The sequence below is a fragment of the Triplophysa rosa genome, linkage group LG3 (assembly GCF_024868665.1).
Source record: "Triplophysa rosa linkage group LG3, Trosa_1v2, whole genome shotgun sequence".
NCBI lineage: Eukaryota > Metazoa > Chordata > Actinopteri > Cypriniformes > Nemacheilidae > Triplophysa > Triplophysa rosa.
This window is the reverse complement of record NC_079892.1, coordinates 8,662,801-8,681,225: the sequence shown is the minus strand read 5'-3', so window position 1 is coordinate 8,681,225 and position 18,425 is coordinate 8,662,801. Positions and strand designations below refer to the sequence as shown.

Here is an 18,425-nt window from a genome sequence, read left to right as displayed (position 1 = left end):
CAGGTGTTTCTCCTAAAATTGGTTAGATACAGAAATAGATGAGACGAATGTATGGAGCTGTAAAGTGAATGTTGATTGTACAGGTAAAATAATCTGGATTTGAAATCTTAAAAGGATAGTTCACCCCAAAATGAAAAATCTTCATCGTTTACAAATGTGTTTTTAAAAGCTTAGGTTCAACTTCTCTGTAAATATAACCAAAGGTATTAGTGATGTGATGTTTGCCATCGAAAACCACTTGCTGTCTTCATTAACTAACTCTCAAGCTCTACTTTGCAGACAGAGTATGTCTGTGACTGTTTGCATGTACGCGGGGGTCTATTTGCCAAGCAGTCTCTTCAAACAGAGAGTTGAAGTCCGTATTTAATTCTTTTGTTTGTTATATGGTGCCAGACTTCCATTAGGGCTAAAGAGAACATTGCTCATCGACGGGAGTCATAATACTTCCGAAAAAATCATACGGCTTAATGTGTCATTATTTCTGATATTTTAATGTAGCTTGAAATGGACTTTGATATCATGTCATATTTACTGCACCCAGGAAGACTCTTTGAAGCCAGTAACCTTGGTCATTGCAGCAGCGTTATTAGAGTTAACAGAGTTATTATGGGAACTTTTTCGACAATCATGCAACTATTTGTATAATCGTGGTGGGTGGAGCCATGTGATAGATTGTAATGTAAACAGCTGGCATATGTTAGTCATATAGGTCAGGTAGTGATCAAATATGTACTCAGGTAATAAGAGTTTGGGTTGTGTTGTTTTCACCTCTGTATTCACATGTAAATGGGATTTGGTTGGTTAAGTCTGTTTGCCGGGAGTTGATATTGCGGGGTCTGGTCACTGTCACTCTCAAAGAAAGCAGCACAGCCATGTATGTGTGTAAGAAACAGCATGCACGGTGGTGTGTTACATATTCCCTTTGAAGGAAAAATGACAGTACTCACAATGTTATTATGACCTAATCTAATATGACTGATGTGAGCAGGGTATATACATTGGCAGACATATTTAAACATTTGACTGGCATTTGTAAAACAAACATAGTATGACTGTTGTAAAGAATAAGAAAACAAGAAATACTGTTTATCTTGAGTCCTCCTACGGTCACCTATCTTCACCTTTCTAGCTGATGCCACAAGTTCTTGTTAGAAAGCCCGGGGCATTCGGGGCAAGCATGTGGGAAATATCTCAGGGCTGTGACGAGGAACAGCAATCTTAGAAGCTGTGATTAAATTTGTACCTTCGACCAAGTAAGTGTGTGCATGTTTTTATGTGTTTTGGAGCGAATTCTTTGCATGCATTTGGTTTATTATGTGTACCGTAACAAGGAAAAACGTGTACAAGCACACGCTTACGATAAAATATGTGTCGTAAACCGATGTGCTTGTTTAAAAGTCACACAATAAATCCTACTGTAATCCCCTTAGTAACATTGTTTTTAGTGGAGGGGAAACCATTTGGATTATAATTTTATAACAAATCTCATGGTTAAACTGGTTACAGTAAAAAATCATGATAAATTTATATAATGCCTATTTGACCAATTTAACAGTGTAATCTTTTAGTTTCAAATATACGTTGTTGCATTTAAATTCATTTTAAAGTGTAAACTGTTTTATGACCTTTAATGACCCGCAACCCTAAACACAGAAAAACGTTTGTAAATCACTCTTGGATACCTTATATACGTAGTCAGGCGTCCTTCATCCATCGAATCGTAAGTCTTCGAATAGGTTTGACTGGGCAAATCATCAATAGCATCCGCAGGACGAGGTGCGCGTCTGTTCTCCTCTGTGCCGGTGACTGTAATGAATAGCGTTCATGTGTAAACTCAAGGGCCAGGAGGGGTGGGCTTCAAATGGGCTTATATGAGGAGGCAGGAAACCTCCTCATATAAAAAAGATCGGAACCTTATAGCAAAGGGGGGAAATATGTAACAATTTGGGTCTTCAGGACCAAGGACAGCGTGTATCTAAAACTCAGTTGTTGTGGTGGATAAATGCTTTTATGATACATGACAACACCACCATGTGTGGTAAACACGCATGGGAGTTTTAACATGTGTTTATCATCTGAACACTTTGAGCAGTGCTGCTTTATTTAGGACGGTGTTGCCTTGGTTACTCATGCCAACACATTTTGACTCATTGGAGGTAGAAGGGAGTGCCCGACTATACTTCTGGTGGTGGCACCAGACTCTGTAAATAATTTCTTTGTGGTACTCGCTTTGTATACAAGAGTATTGTCATGCTGGAATAAAAAGTGCCCTTCCCAAACTGTTGTTCCCAAAGTTAGAGACACACATGTCTACTGCAACTATACTGAGTTAAAGTGAATTCATCAATTGAAAACATACGAGACAAAATAGTAAAAACCCAACCTCAAAATCTGTCCTATGAATTAGTACCAACCATTGCCCCAAAATAAAAGCTACAGTGTTTTTCACCTATAAAACAGGAAGATTTAATTAAACTTATTGCAACATCTAAACCTACAACATGTTTATTAGACCCCATACAAACTAAATTATTAAAAGAGTTACTACTTTTGCAATTTAGCCAATTTATAACATTATCAACTCGTCAATTCATCTAGGCCATGTCCCAGGAACCTTTAAGCTGGCCATCATTAAGCCTCTTATCAAGAAACCAAACTTAGACCCCAATGAACTAGGAAGCTATAGACCGATTTCAAAAAGTAGTGCCCACTCAGTTGTGCTCTTTCTTACAAAATAATGACATACACGAAAAATTCCAGTCAGGCTTTAGTCCGCATCATAGCACTGAAACCGCTCTCATTAAAATTACAAACGACCTGCTTATAGCATCAGATAAAGGTAACATCTCACTACTAGTCCTGCTTGACCTTAGTGCTGCGTTCGATACTGTAGTGTAGACCATAAAATACTTTTAGATCGCTTACACAATTATACCGGTATTCAGGGACAGGCACTGCAATGGTTCAGATCTTACTTATCAGACAGATATCAATTTGTCCGTTTAAATGTGGAATCATCAAATCTGACGCAAGTAAATTATGGATTACCTCAGGGATCGGTTTTAGGACCCTTGCTATTCTCCATATACATGCTGCCCCTTGGAAACATGATTAGAAAACATAGAATTAGCTTCCACTGTTATGCAGAAGTCCAGATGATTCCTTCCAGCTATCCAAATTGGCAGAGTGGATCGAAGATATAAAACATTGGATGACTTGTAATTTCCTTCTTTTAAATTCTAATAAAACAGAAATATTACTTATCGGACCAAAGACACGTGAGCAGAACATTTCGGATTATAACCTGCAAATTGAAAGCTGCACAGTTACTCCAACAAATACTGTTAAAGACCTAGGCGATATTAGACCTGTCATTTGGAAATCACATCTCAAATGTCACAAAAACAGCCTTCTTCCACTTTAGAAATGTTGCCAAATTATGAAATATTTTATGTGTTGCTGACGCAGAGAAGCTTATTCATGCATTTGTGACCTCAAGACTTGACTACTGTAATGCACTGCTTAGTGGTTGTCCTGCATCATCAATAAACAAACTACAGTTAGTACAGAACGCAGCTGCCAGAGTTCTAACCAGGTCCAGAAAATACGATCACATAACCCCAATGTTATCAACCCTTCACTGGTTGCCCATTAAGTATCGTATTGACTTTAAAGTTCTTTTAATTACTTATAAAGCCTTAAACGGTTTAGCCCCTACCTACATAAAATACAACCCATCACGCTCTCTAAGATCTCAAAACTCCAGACTTTTGATAAGACCTAGAATAACTAAATCCACCAAAGGGGGTAAAGCTTTCTCATACGTAGCACCTAAACTCTGGAATAGCCTTACCAATACTATTTGAGGGTCAGACACACTCTCCCAATTTAAATCTGACACATCTTTTCAGCCAAGCTTTCACTTAATGCATAATATGCTAAATTAATTAATTAATTAATGAACAGCAGCTACGCTAATTATTCTCTTTTTGCCGTCCTAAATAAATAAAAAAATAAGACCAAATTAAACAAATTAAACTTCCTAAATCGCAACTAATAAACTCTCCCTATTCTTCACAAATATTTTCTCAGTAACTTTTAATCAAAGTCACTGAGCAGCTGTGACACGTCAGAGGAGACCTGGCCCTCCCGGCTGAGCCTGGTTTCTCCCAAGGTTTTTTTTTCCATTTATTTATCATTGGAGTTTGGGTTCCTTGCCACAGGGCAGTGTTGGCTGGCTTGCCCACCGGGAGACTGCATTTATTAGAAATTATTAGATATTATTTACTAGAATTATCTTGGTTGTTCTATAAACACCATGCACTGTGTTGTGTTTTACATTTTCTGTGTTTTTTTCTTTTTCTCCTGTAAAGCTGCTTTGGAACAATCCACATTGTGAAAAGCGCTATATAAATTGAATTGAATTAAAGTGAGCTAGTTCATTTAGGGACAGTTCACCCAAAAATGAAAATATTGTTATTATTTATGTTATTTCAAGCTTCTATGACTTTCTTCTGCAGAACACAAAAGAAGATATTTTGAAGAACGTTGGTAACCAAACAACATTGGCCCCGTTGACTTCCATTGTATATGGACACAAAACTACTGAGACATTTTTCAAAATATCTTCTTTTGTGTTCCACAGATTTATATATATTTTAATATGTATTCTTTTATATGAAGCGTCTTTGAACATCACAGCACCATTGTCTGTATTTACCCATGATGACATGACTACAATGAGGATATTCATCTCGGTGTTAACAATAGAGATCAAAGCAGTATATGAGCATGAATATAAAACTAAAGGCCTAAAGGGGAACCAAATCAAAACCTTCCTCTATAGAAAGATCCTCTCTTTGAAAGTGTCTGTGTGTTTAGTATATCCAACATAGCTAAACTATGAGCCACACTGTCTTTGAATGATGAAGTCAAAAGGTTCTCCGCCAAATACTTTTAGATGTTTACAAAAAATCAGTTCTTCCAATAATTCCAATAGTGATGTCATTAAAAGCACTAACCTGGAAATTTCTTAAGAACTCATGGCTCAGACAAAAGTGTTGTATGAACGTGAGATGCTGGATGTGTACGTTCGAAAATAATGGATGACTTCAAGCTCTTGTGAGGAGTGCCAGCCGCCCAGTGGAAACTTTGTCGGATTGTGCTGTCAAACACCTCATTACAAGCACCAAGAGACAAAACGCAGTCTTAGTTCCTGTTAATAAATTCTTTAGTGTGGCCTTGAAGTCAACAGACCATAGATGATCAGGAAGACAACAACTTTGCCAAGCTACTGTCTTTGCAATGTCACTCGGTGACGGTGTGGATAAAATACTTGTTTTTTTATTGTTTTATTGAGTGTAAGTGCATACTTTTTATTTGAATTGTTTAGTTGCCATCAGGAATTATGATATGATTTATGTGCATGATAAAAATCTGCTAATACAAATGTAGTTCAAAATTTCATTCTTGTGTCTGGGTTTTAGCCATTTTTTTAAGATTTTAAAGTGTAAAAACATGCTTTCTTTACCTCTAAATTTGTATATTATTTAAAACAAACATTTAAAACATATTTTAAGATTCAAGGTTGGACAATTCTTGGAAAAATCTGATTAGTTGAATACAATTTGTTCATAATTAATGTGTGTTTAAGGTGGTATGACCGTTCTAAAATTGTTTTCTAGAAAAGTCTAAAATCCTTCTTTAGATAATTAGGTTTACATAATCTATTATTATTTTCTGTATATTCCATTTTAATGTTTTTATAAAAATATATAAGTTAAATTAGTACAATTAATTAATTAAATGAATTAAACAGACTTTTTAAAAATGTTTGCTCATTGAAATCAAATAAATTACCGGCCTAAATATTATTAGAAAACTTAAATTAAACGATAATAAGAAAATTTGCCTTAGACCGAAATAGCCTAAATTTAAGTTGAGCCACTAAAATAACTGAATTGGAAAAAAAAATGACTAAATCAAAACTAAAACTATGACTGAAATAAAAATACATAAAACCCATATAATAATTATAATATAATATAATGACAAAAACATGTCATAAAATAGCTAAAAAAATACAATAAAATTAACATAAAAACTAAAATGTAACAATTAAAGTTTGAAATATTCAAAATAAATACAGTAAAAAACTATAACTCTTTACAGTAGGCTGCCCTAAATAAAAATTAATCTTTTGTTGTACCGTCTGTTGTCCGCGCTGTGCACTGTATAGCCACTTGGTGGCACTGCTGAGCAAGGTAAAATTGAGCACTCGCCTCATGCCATCAAAAACAACCAAACAAACCTGTTTGTTAAGTAATAATAAAAAGCTTTCTTTTTGATACTCTACAACACAGATGAGTCAAATTCAAACTTCCTTTAAAAAAAATTTAAAGTATACATTTCTCGTATAATTTGTCATTAATTAAAAGATGTTTGCAAATAAAAGCAGACCTTAACGTGCTTTTAATGTTGTTGCAAACATGCACATACGCACACGTTTCCCCCGGGTCCTGATTCAGCAGTGTTTCTGCGCTTATGTAGCACAGCAAGCAATCAGTCTCCAGGTCTAACAAGTCTCACCATGTGCACACAGAACAATTATCTCCATTGTGTCTGTTATTCATCTCAAAATAAAGACACCTGCAAGACAACTGTACTGTGCCAACCTCAGTGCAAACGTGTGTATGATTACCTACACAAATATTTGGTAGCCTATATATTTCATATATAATATTTATTTTACTTCACATCAGCACTTCCTATAAACATGTTTTTGATCTATAAAATGGTGTCAGTAAAAAAAAAACACTTTCAGTGTGGCACAGGTAAATAAAAAGTATTTTCTTCACGTCCTTTCAAGTTAATTGTAAAACAGACATAAAAATGTGCATTGCAAAAAATGATAGATGTGAAATAATAATTTTGACTAAATGAGTGGCCCCTGCCTTCAATTGTGGCTCTTTAGGAAAATACAGCAGTCGTGGATGTGAGGGGAAACTTTGCTCTCTGGTTTGCATGCTCATGACATTTTACATTTAAATAATATGTAAACTAATGAGGCTGGCTATGATAATATTTCTAAAGCCTGTGCATGAGCTCATCTTATGATTTTCTCTGTGGTTTTCTGCCACCTAAGAAAATCTCCCAAATCTGAATCTATTTGAATATGGGTAGACCTGTGACCTAACCAACCAGATGTGGCCTTATTCAGCTCACCAGATGGAACTATTGCCTCCATAAATTACTCAGTTCAGACACTTATGTGTAAAACATACAGACTGATATGTCTTAAACAATATTGTTGTTCTTGAATAGATGATCAATGAATAATGAAATAATAATTCAAATGAGCAATTACTACATTCATTATATTTTATTTGATTATAGCCTTAGTAATTGTATAGCATTAATACATATTTTAAATATAAATAATTATTTTAATTTGGAATATTTTATTTGTAATTCATTCAAAAGAAAGTATTTAATTTATCGCAGCAGAGCAGCTAAGCTATTTGATACTCATGTTACAGTATAGTACAACAAGACGAAAAAATATAAATAAACCAACCAAAATTTAACATTATAATAAATGCAATAAAGTTTTCAAGCTTTTAGAAATATGCGCATGCGCGTGCGCGAGGGAGTGTGCGCTTCCAGGCGCGCGCCCGTGGAGGGGGGCTTTATGTAGGAAAAGAAACAGGAAACTCCGGCGATTTGCTCAACACTTCAAACGGCGTCGGGAGAAGCCAAGCGCGAAGCTGGACGTCAATGACCCAAATATCTCTTTATTTTTATTCAAGCATGGCTGTCAAGACACACGACTGACTTTCTCCTCTATTTTTTTTATAACGTTATAATTCTCCAACTCATGTTTTGAAAAGCTGCACGCGAGCGCGTGTGTCTGCGAGAGTTGAGCGTGAGATTTCGGGGTGACTCCCTCATTTCACTTGTGCATGATACTTTTTTCTCTCATTTTCGGCTCTTCCACTTTTTGTATCGTCCGAACGCTTTTTTTAACGCCTGGAAGATGGGGTGCACCCTGGGCACGGGCGATAAGAACGCCAATGACAGGAGTAAAATGATAGACAAAAACCTTCGGGATGATGGAGAGAGGGCATCGAGAGAAGTCAAGCTGTTGCTGCTGGGTGAGTTAGCCGCTCCGCCTATGAACTAGCACAATAAACTTCATTTACATGTAAATGTTTGACAGGTTACTGAAGAATATTGACTGGGTAATTTATAGTGTATACATAATGAATGTGAGGAAAATCAAACATTTTAATCTTTATTAAAGGAATCCTAACTCTTAAACTTTTGTCCTTAGTTAACGTTACCTTGCTGACTTTCCCGACTAGCATAAGAAGCTAAATCACTCCCTCAGTGATATTACTTGAATGATTTGATCCTCCATACTGTTTTGATGCCATTTTTTATATGTATATGTCACAAGAGATCCTGGATATGTGTTTATATGTGTTATTAAACATTTTTCGTTTAAAACTAATTCGCGTATTATGTTGGCTTTGACCTCTTCAGAGTGTTTGCATATGCGTTAAATGGCCAGTTAGAAGCTCTCGAATAATCCCATTTACAAAATACTAGACTTTAATCTAATTTAATTTTAACCGGTTTAGAGAGATAGATTACTAGATCAGCGGATCCCTGATCCAATTATGATAAACGAACATATGGAGGGATATACGGAGTATTTTGAGTAAGCCTGGTTGTATGATACTAAATGGGGTTACACGATCTTAAAGATCTTAAAATGTAGACTAAATATATAGGTTCATTCGAAAACACCAATTCTTGTTTTTGTATCCATTATATAAAGCAGGTTGAAGAAAACGTAACAAAACACTGACAATAGCATCATATTTTGTTTTTGCATTAGGCCATCTGTCACTGTGACTTTTGTTCTAGCATCTATTTAAAAGTCTTTCATTTTGTTCCTAAAAGACTATTGTTGGACAGTCCCTACTCTTTCACACAGTTGCTGTGTCCGTTCAATTACTTTAAAACAGTAGAATTGTAAATTCATTGTGATTTACATGTAAGCCACTTGCTGTTCACTTTCCGATTCATGCTTTGCATGTGTTTTCACTGTGCCTTCTCAGTATTTGTGTACAAAGTAATGACGCCAGGCAATTTATTCGCTTGTGGTGTTTAAAGCATTTGTTTATTATGCTACAAACGTCATTATGGATAATTTCTGTCTGTGGCTTAAAGCACATGGAAATTTCCATCGCCAATGCTTAAAATGTTAGTTCACTCAGAAATGAAAATTCTGTCATCATTTACTCGCCTTCAGGTTGTTTTAAACCTGTATACATTTCTTTGTTCTGTTAAACACAAAGAAAGATATTTGTAAGAATGTTAGCAATTTTCAGTTCTGTGACATCATCACCGTAGTAGGGAAAAAATAGTGTATCTATTTTTTGTTCTGTTGTACACAAAGTGAGATATTTTGAAGAATTTAGGATAACAATTTAGGATTCTGGAGCACTTTTTTACTACCATTTAATTTGACCTACTATGGCAGTCAATGATGTCACAGAATTGAAAATTGCCAACATTCTTCCAAATATCTTTCATCAGAACAAACAGTTATACAGGTATGAAATGACATGAGGCGGAGTAAATGATGACAGAATTTAAATTTTGGGGTGAACTATCACTTTAAGGCTTGGAATACATCCAATGACATTCAATTTATGGGCCCGGTTTCACAGACAGGGCTTAGCTTAAACCAGGAATAACCCTTAGTTAAAATATGATATTTAAGTAGTTTTTTAAAAAATGTTTATGTAAAAACATTACTGGTTTTGTCTCTAGATGCACACAATGGCAATGACATATTTTAAGATATTTCAGGGCACATTATTTTCAGTTAAGACTGCTCAAACTTTCATTTTTAGTCTGGGACTAGCCTTAAATCTTGTCTGTGAAACCGGGCAATGGTCTGATAAACCACAACAGCATATTTTCAGAAATAACATGGCATTGTCTTTATACACATTAGCGATTTACTCCTTGTCATGTCTGTCCTGTGCTGGGTGAATTGTGTGAATAAGAGCTGGTTTTATGTCTTCCATTACGCTTTGGGGAATTGGCTGTCTAATTGGCCGGTTAACTGTATTGCCCCAAGTGCCGATTCATTATCCAACCTCTGTGTACCTCGCCCTCTTCCAAAGCATTGTATTCACAGGTTTGTTTGCTTTTTGATGCGTTGAATCGTCTGCATAATGTGCTTATGCCTGCTGTAAAGCAAGCTGGACTTCCTATTTAGACGGGACAAATAGAGACCGCCTTGCTACACAGTTTGACTTGCGGAGAAGTGAAAGTGCTTTCACAGGTAGTTACAAATGTAAATGAGCATTGAAAAAATGATAATATCTAAACTGTCTTTTATGATACGTGGGTTCGATCATGTGCATTTCAGGCAATGGGCGGTTGCTCAGTAACCAATGAGCCAGTTCAGATTACAGCATCATAAACATGGCTGCAGGACGCTAAACGAAACCAAGAGTCAAGTTCACAATGTGGCCACTGTACACCATTTCAATTATAATCCATAACATTTTATGCAAAAATAGTATTATGTAAGTGGCACGCACCTGCAAACCCAAGCATCTCTATTACAGTTCATCAAACTTCATACTCATCATACATTTAAAAGAATGTATAAAAAATAAAACAGGAATCTGAGCAAGTTCCATCATGTCTTGAGCTGCGTCTGAATTCGCTCGTTCACTCATTCACTATTCCCTATATAGCGAAATTAAGCGAATGCTAAATAGTCCACTATATGGCGAAGAAGTGAATGAAAATGACTGAATGATTTCGGACAGTGACGTAATATGTCCTGCGTCTGACAGTACTGTCGCGGACATGCGTCATAACGCTTATACACCTGCGTGGCTTTGTAGATTGTTTTGTAAAATGGTAAAGTTCATTTTCACCTAATTTGTCACGTTTATTGTATTAGTTTACAATAAAGAGAACAAAACAAATGTTTTCTACGTTCATTTACTATTATGTTTATGACGATTAATAAAATTATTTAATATAGTTAAAATAAAATGTGTATAATGTATAACATTCATTTAATTTGTTTATTCTCAAAAAGTAGAAAACAACTGTCAACAAGAACAAACACAAGTGTATAAACGTACGTTCGTGGCATTAATGGTCACTATCCTCCAGCTGATTCTAATCAAGCGGTTGTCTCGTGTTGCATCATGGGAAATAGTGAGTAAGCGAGTGCACATCGGATGTACACTCAAAATCAGAATGCATTGTGGGTAAAAAGTAGTGAACAAATGTAGGGAATGAGTTGTTCACTCAGAATTCGGACAACACCACAAAATGGCGAACACTGGGTATAGTGCACTACATAGGAGACAGGGGGCGAATTCAGACACAGCTATCCACCCAGTTTTTGAATGCGGAAGTAAACGATGTGACGTACTTTGTCTTGAGACTTCCATTTTAGTAGCCGGCTGGTGGAAAACAATGGAATTGGTGTCGCGGGAGCACGCTCAAAACACTATTAAAAACAGTTCTGGTGAATATTTTTCACACCCGTGATGTATTAAAGTGTGGGAGGATGAAGTGGCTGGACAAATTTCATGTTGTTTATTCTCTCCCTTGCTTACTTCAGCTCTTATCCTCATAGTAACATGGCCTGGTAAACTAAGCTATCAGTACTGTTTAGCGTGTTTGTGTTGACAAATTGTTAAATGTACTTTGGATAAAAGCGTCTGCCAAATTACTGAAAATGTAATGTGACAGGGCAAGTCCTGTAACTGTTAGTCATGCAGCTGCTATCCTCTGACAGGAAGGTTTGCTAACTTTGCTTTAGCCTATTACGTTTTAAACTGCTAAATACATATAAAAATGCAGACAGCTAATTGCTGCTAATATTATTACACCACTATTTGCATACTGTTTATTTAGTTGTCTTAAATATGTTTTATGTATAATCTGATATTTTTCTACATTTAGTGTCACTCTACCCATGAATGCTCAAAGATGGCAGCGCCCACATTTACGCCAAAAATAAGGTGGATAGACCAGGGATGTTTGATTTGGGATTATACACAGCTGCATAGCAACACCCTGGCAACCACTTTAGCATCAAAGTAGTGATTTTTTTCTCCACTTATTGCTAAAAACAATTATTGGAGGTTTATTTAATAGTCAACACATCAGTTTGCATTATATAGTCTTTAACTGCCAATTTTAGTATGTAAAGCTTTTTCCTTAAGCTAAACTGTTGGAATTCATGTACTTAAAACTGATATTTACTTCTGGTAAAACACACCGCCTTTGAAAGCAGATTAACCTTGTGGGATTTTGGGGGGTCTCTGGTGTAAACTCAGTGCTCCCGTGTTTGGTCTCCTCACAGTAGAGTTTGTGTGCGAGATGCTGATGTGGCCTAATTGCTGTGTTGGTGCTGCTGTGGGAGCGAGAGAAAGAGACATCCACCCGCAGGGACCTCCTCAACCGCAACTGAGATGCTTAATTGAAACGTTCGCCTAGTGATCGCATGAATTTTAGTGTGATGGCAAGGCGGAGCTACTTTAGTATTACAATTTTGCTGAGTGTGGATAAAAATACTGGCTTGCCTTTATTTTAGAGATTCGAAAGACGTGGATGGGTTTTTGTGTGCAGATTTTGTTTGTCACCTGCATGAGTCTGATGTGCATATAAAGACAAGTATCATCTGTTTACAGACAATTGCCTGTAATCCCGTTACACCAAGATCGTGTTTAATTAATCCATTCAGAATAACACATACTATGGTTTTAACGTCAGTGGTGAGATGATTGTTTGGTTGCATTCCGTGTTGACATACAGAATTGAGAAATATCCTCTAATAAATCAAGTCTGAAAAACATCAGACTGGGGCTATAATATCGCAAATGTGCATATCGCAATGGTTTGCAATAAATAAATAAATTAATGATAAAAAAGTTTCAAGTTGAAGTAGATAGCAGAATGTGTGGAAGAGGATCAATCATTCAAAAGAATGCAAAACTATGTATGTTGGTTGCATAATTTTCAGTTTTTAATGATATTTTCATACAGTTTAATGGTGTGTGAGGTACCAAATTGCAAACAACAGCTCACTCCACCCCTCCCTTTCGAAGCACTACGGCAATTTACAAAGAACTAAGATGTCGTTGTGTTTTCGCTTCTTTGCCGAAGGAGATTACGTATTCACGAAACGCGCTCTGTAGAGCAGTTTGTCCGTTTAGGGCTACTGTAGAAACAACATGGTGAATTCCATGTAAGGGGACCCGCGGTGTATATAGATAGAAATAGCTCATTCTAAGATAATAAAAACATAACGCTTCATTATGTAAGGTCTTTATACACATCTGAAGACATAGTTATGTATATTATATTGCATTTCTAGCAATAGATAAAAAATAACACATTGATTGGACCTTTAAATTGATGTTTAGCATATTTAGCAACTTAACGTATACCACATTTTTCTTAAATATCGCACAGCCCTACATCAGACTCCCGTGTCGTTTTAGTCACTTGGATGTAATGTAATGTGATGTAAATTTCAGTAAAAATGGTCATATGTGTTTGGTTTGAGTGAATTGGTTTATTGCTAAGGTTGGGGTCTTGGAGAGAAATCAAAGAGTGAGCTAATGTGAATGTTAGATTCTTACCATCAAATCGAAGCTCCCTATTTATGGAGCAGGGAAAGATCTGGAATGCTTGGGTGTGTATCCATCTGGCTAACACTCTCTCGCTCTCTCTCTTTCTCTCTCTCTCTGTCTCTCTGTCTGTCTCTCTGTCTGTCTCTCTGTCTCTCTCTCTGTCTCTCTCTCTGTCTCTCTGTCTCTCTCTCTCTCTCTCAGGGGCTGGTGAATCTGGAAAGAGTACAATTGTTAAACAGATGAAGTAAGTCCCCCCCATTATGATACGTCCTATTAATTATATGTAAATTGCATTATTGTCATAAATAAAAAGGATGTAATTGTTTGAATGCAAAATAGTTGAAAAGTAACTATATGAAATGGTGGTTACTTCATAGTTGTTACTAGGTTGTGTATTAAAGGCACGACTGAATTATTGACCCATTAGTATCCAAGATTAGAAATGTATTACTTTAATGACTTTAAACGTTGTATTTCAGAATCATCCATGAGGAAGGTTATTCAGAGGAGGAGTGCAAACAGTTCAAAGCGGTGGTCTACAGCAACACCATCCAGTCCATCATCGCCATTATCAGGGCCATGGGCCGTCTGAAGATCGACTTTGAAGATGTAGGACGGGCTGTAAGTGCTGCTGTTACGTTCTTAAATGAGCAAACACCAATGCATTCCATGCCTGTATTGATATCAGATGGGAAAATACTTGCTAAGTAAAAACAGCTTGTAAGGAAAGAAGCTGAAACATCAAAGGGAAAGCCTGTTGTGACATCATAAGGAGATGAGTGATTTGCGATGCGTTCTATTGGCTGTTTTTTCAGGATGATGCGCGGCAACTGTTTGCGCTAGCTGGCTCAGTGGACGAAGGGTTCATGACGACAGAGCTGGCCGGGATTATGCAGAGACTGTGGAAGGATTCAGGGGTGCAAGCTTGTTTCGCTCGGTCCAGAGAGTACCAGCTAAACGACTCGGCATCATAGTGAGTTGCCACCACTCTTCCCCTTTGCCGCCCAAATTCATTCCCACACGATGACCTCAGCGCTCTCCACATAATCTTCCTCTTCCACCCATTTCCATTGTGGCCACCAACCACGTCATCAGCTCGTTCTCATTTTCTGAGCTATAATCGATGTTATTTCATCCATTATGGGTCAACATTCAAATACGCATTATGCAAACTTTTAAAAATGCAAATTGGTACAGCGTGTTCTCGAGGCATGCGACAAAACCGTACCTTTTGCATACGACCTAGATGAACAAGGCATATTCGTTATGAAGATTATTAGCAACTCTTATAATAAAGAGTGAATACAAATGCATTGGTAGGCTGTTGGCTAAAAAAGGTTTTTCAAAAAATTTGAGTTCAAAAACATTTAAACTGACTGATCTGATCAGGGTTAAAATGATTCTATTCACTTTTTTTTAGCTTCCTGAATGACTTGGAGAGAGTATCCAATCCGTCCTACATCCCCAATCAGCAAGATGTCCTGAGGACGAGAGTGAAGACCACTGGTATTGTGGAGACCCACTTCACCTTCAAAGATCTTCACTTCAAGTAAGGGCATCTTTCATTCAAACAGACTATTATTTCATGTGAATCGCACTGTGTATTCAATATCTCACCATCTTTAACATCTCTGCTTTCAGAATGTTTGATGTGGGTGGCCAGCGATCTGAGAGGAAGAAATGGATTCACTGCTTTGAGGGTGTGACCGCCATTATCTTCTGCGTGGCTCTAAGCGACTATGATCTCGTCCTGGCTGAGGATGAAGAAATGGTGAGCACTCCATGTAGGGAATGGAATTATGGGTGAATATGTGAGTGTAAGATTTTAACACATATGTTGATTCAAGACATTCACAATGCCACCAATAATAATAAATAATAAGATAGCTTCTGATAATCTGTTTGTCGTTTGAAAAATGAAATTATTTTAATAGGTTTGAGGCATAGCCATAACACTCTGAGACGCTACGGATGACCCGAGTCTCATTTCCTGATCTCGCTGCCCCTCTCCTTCAATGTTGTTTCCATCCCCACCTCAAACACTTTCTCTTTCAGTATTATCGTCACACTCGCATGACCGCACTACCTAGAAATGTCAAAGTCTTTTAATGTCCTTGTCAAGTAGTGTATTGATTTCTGTACTCCTCTGGGCAACAGAACCGAATGCATGAAGCTATGAAGCTGTTTGACAGCATCTGCAACAACAAGTGGTTCAACGACACTTCCATCATCCTGTTCCTCAACAAGAAGGATCTGTTTGAAGACAAAGTCAAGAAAAGCCCGCTTACAATTTGTTTTCCAGAATATCCCGGTAAGAACGGCTTTTAATCTCTGAATGACCTAACTGATTGGCAGCACAAGTTCTGATTTTGTGAAACTCTCTTTACAAGGATCCAGCTCTTATGATGAGGCATCTGCGTATGTTCAGAGTCAGTTTGAAGACTTGAATAAGATGAAGGACACCAAGGAGATCTACGCACACATGACCTGTGCCACCGACACCAAGAATGTGCAGTTCGTCTTTGACGCCGTCACTGATGTCATCATCAAAAATAACCTGAAGGACTGCGGGCTCTTTTAAAGGAGCCATCTCACTGGTAAGCAGGAATTTGGTCAGGGAATAGTGTGCTAACTCCAAAATTACAATCCTGTCATTTACGACACTCAATTGATTCATTATCATATTGCTTTCGATCTATTTTTTGCAGTACAGTACCGAGTGGCCTGACAAAACAACTTTGCAAGGACGAGAGGCAGAACCATGAAGATGAATGTTGAAATCACTTCACTTTTTTATTTAGCCTATGTTCTCTGAACATTTAAACATTTTTAGAGCATTTTAGGAAAAAAAGCCTTTTGTGTAAAATATTTGTACAACTGTACGTTTTCATCATTTTTAGGATTTTACTTTACAGGCCCTTTCAAAGGGGTATTTTTAATTCTAAGGGTTTCGGGGAACATTTTCTTATTTTACTATGAATGTAAAGGTCATGCGCCTTGCATTTTGTTGCTGTTAAATGTTGCTGTGCTTCAACTGAGTTAGTTGATATTTATCCATGCAGCTGTTACGAAAACCTTTTAACTTATACACTCTAGACTAAGGAAACAAGATAAGACCAAACAACTGTGTTAGAACTGTGAATTTGAAGGGCAGAGCCACCTTATGAGGTCAGTTTTGTTTGGTCATGTATTTATAAAACTGATCTGAGCACAGCCATTATTGCAAGGACAGTGCGTGCCTATGTCAGATTTGCCTGTCAGTGGAATGATGGAAAAACTGTGGTGAGACTGAAATCTGGTGATGAATTTGGTTCTCTGCACCTGCAAATCATGAACTGTTTAAGTACTCTGTGAAAGGGTGAGGAATAGAGTCATTTTAATGTCTTTTTTATTGATAAAAGGGAACTATTGTTAAACTATAAACGGACCAAAGGTTTTCATACCTCTGAATTACTAAAACACATTTCCATTTTTGCACTACAGTAGGTCCACATGTCCATGTTATAGAACAAAATCTATCTGTACCATGGTGTGAAACCTTACAGCAGTGCAAACTGTTTTACTGATAGTAAAATGTATGATCAATTAAAACTACACTTTCCTAAAATGTCATTTCTCATTGAATGGAAGCAAATGTTGACGACTGTCCACTATTTTGCTAATAAAACATGCTGTTGCAATGATGGCATACTTAAATATACTTTTCATGTGTCAAGTGATTGAGCCATATGATCTTTAAATGTAATCTATATGTCTTATTACAATTAATAGAGAGGAACAAATGTATGACCTATACTAGGTTAGAAACCACAGAGGTTTGCTTACTATGGATGCACACTGCACTCTTGTGGTGACAACAAGAAAAGGCAAATTGATTATTTAATAATATAATTCTATTTATATTATTATTAAATATTACCCTCATATAATAATAAATATAATAAAAACAGTTGTTTTATGAGTCACTAGCCAGATCGATCAACAAACACAGACTGGAAGTTAACTTTGGGCCAGGTGCCTGCTTCTGATAAAACCAACAATAGAACCTAATTAAAGTAACTAAACCAGAAAAAAGCTTGTTTTCTCATTTCAAGGTGCACAATTGTTATAGCTAATACATTTGAGATACAAACTTCTCACCTTTCTGCACATTTTACACTTTTTGAAGCCAGTTGTTGCACTGGTCAGTAAACTTGTTATAGTCTCTTAAAATTTGTATTTTAATGTTACATTATAAAAAAACAAAGAATGTTAACAGCCCCCCATTCACTTGCAATAGAAGTGAATGGGGGACTGTGCTGATCTGTTAACAACAATTTTCCAAATATCTTATTTTGTGTTCTGTAGAAGAAAGAAAGTCATACAGGTTTGAAATGACAAGAGGGTGAGTAAATGATGACAGAATTTACATTTTGAAGGTGAACTGCTCCTTTAAAACATACAGTACACTAGAAACACCTGCTATTATTGTCTCACCTTTATCACCTCTCAGTTTGCATCTCATTTCAAATTTCATCTCAGACTCTCTTCCTCCTATTCCATGTTTAGACTGGAAATGTATATATAAATAGAATTTTATTGTGTTTGCTTCTATTCCTGGATTTGCATTTTGTGTCATGCGCTATAATAAATTGTAAAATGACTTTGTATTGAAAAGCAAACACGCCACCAAAAATTATTCATACACAAAATTTAAACTGAGTCCATGTGACCCAGGTTATGTTTTAGTACTGT

General features: G+C 36.6%; 1 protein-coding gene across 1 annotated transcript; it reads left to right on the top strand.

Annotated features, from left to right (window-relative positions):
• The first annotated feature begins 7,686 nt into the window (after nucleotides 1-7,686).
• gnaia (guanine nucleotide binding protein (G protein), alpha inhibiting activity polypeptide a) lies at nucleotides 7,687-17,383 on the top strand. The gene is made up of 9 exons (XM_057329833.1): nucleotides 7,687-8,153; nucleotides 13,893-13,935; nucleotides 14,171-14,312; nucleotides 14,507-14,664; nucleotides 15,112-15,240; nucleotides 15,333-15,462; nucleotides 15,849-16,002; nucleotides 16,082-16,288; nucleotides 16,400-17,383. Exons 1-8 carry the CDS (start codon nucleotides 8,036-8,038, stop codon nucleotides 16,270-16,272), a joined length of 1,065 nt encoding a protein of 354 aa, XP_057185816.1. The 5' UTR covers nucleotides 7,687-8,035; the 3' UTR covers nucleotides 16,273-16,288; nucleotides 16,400-17,383.
• The last annotated feature ends 1,042 nt before the right edge of the window (nucleotides 17,384-18,425 follow it).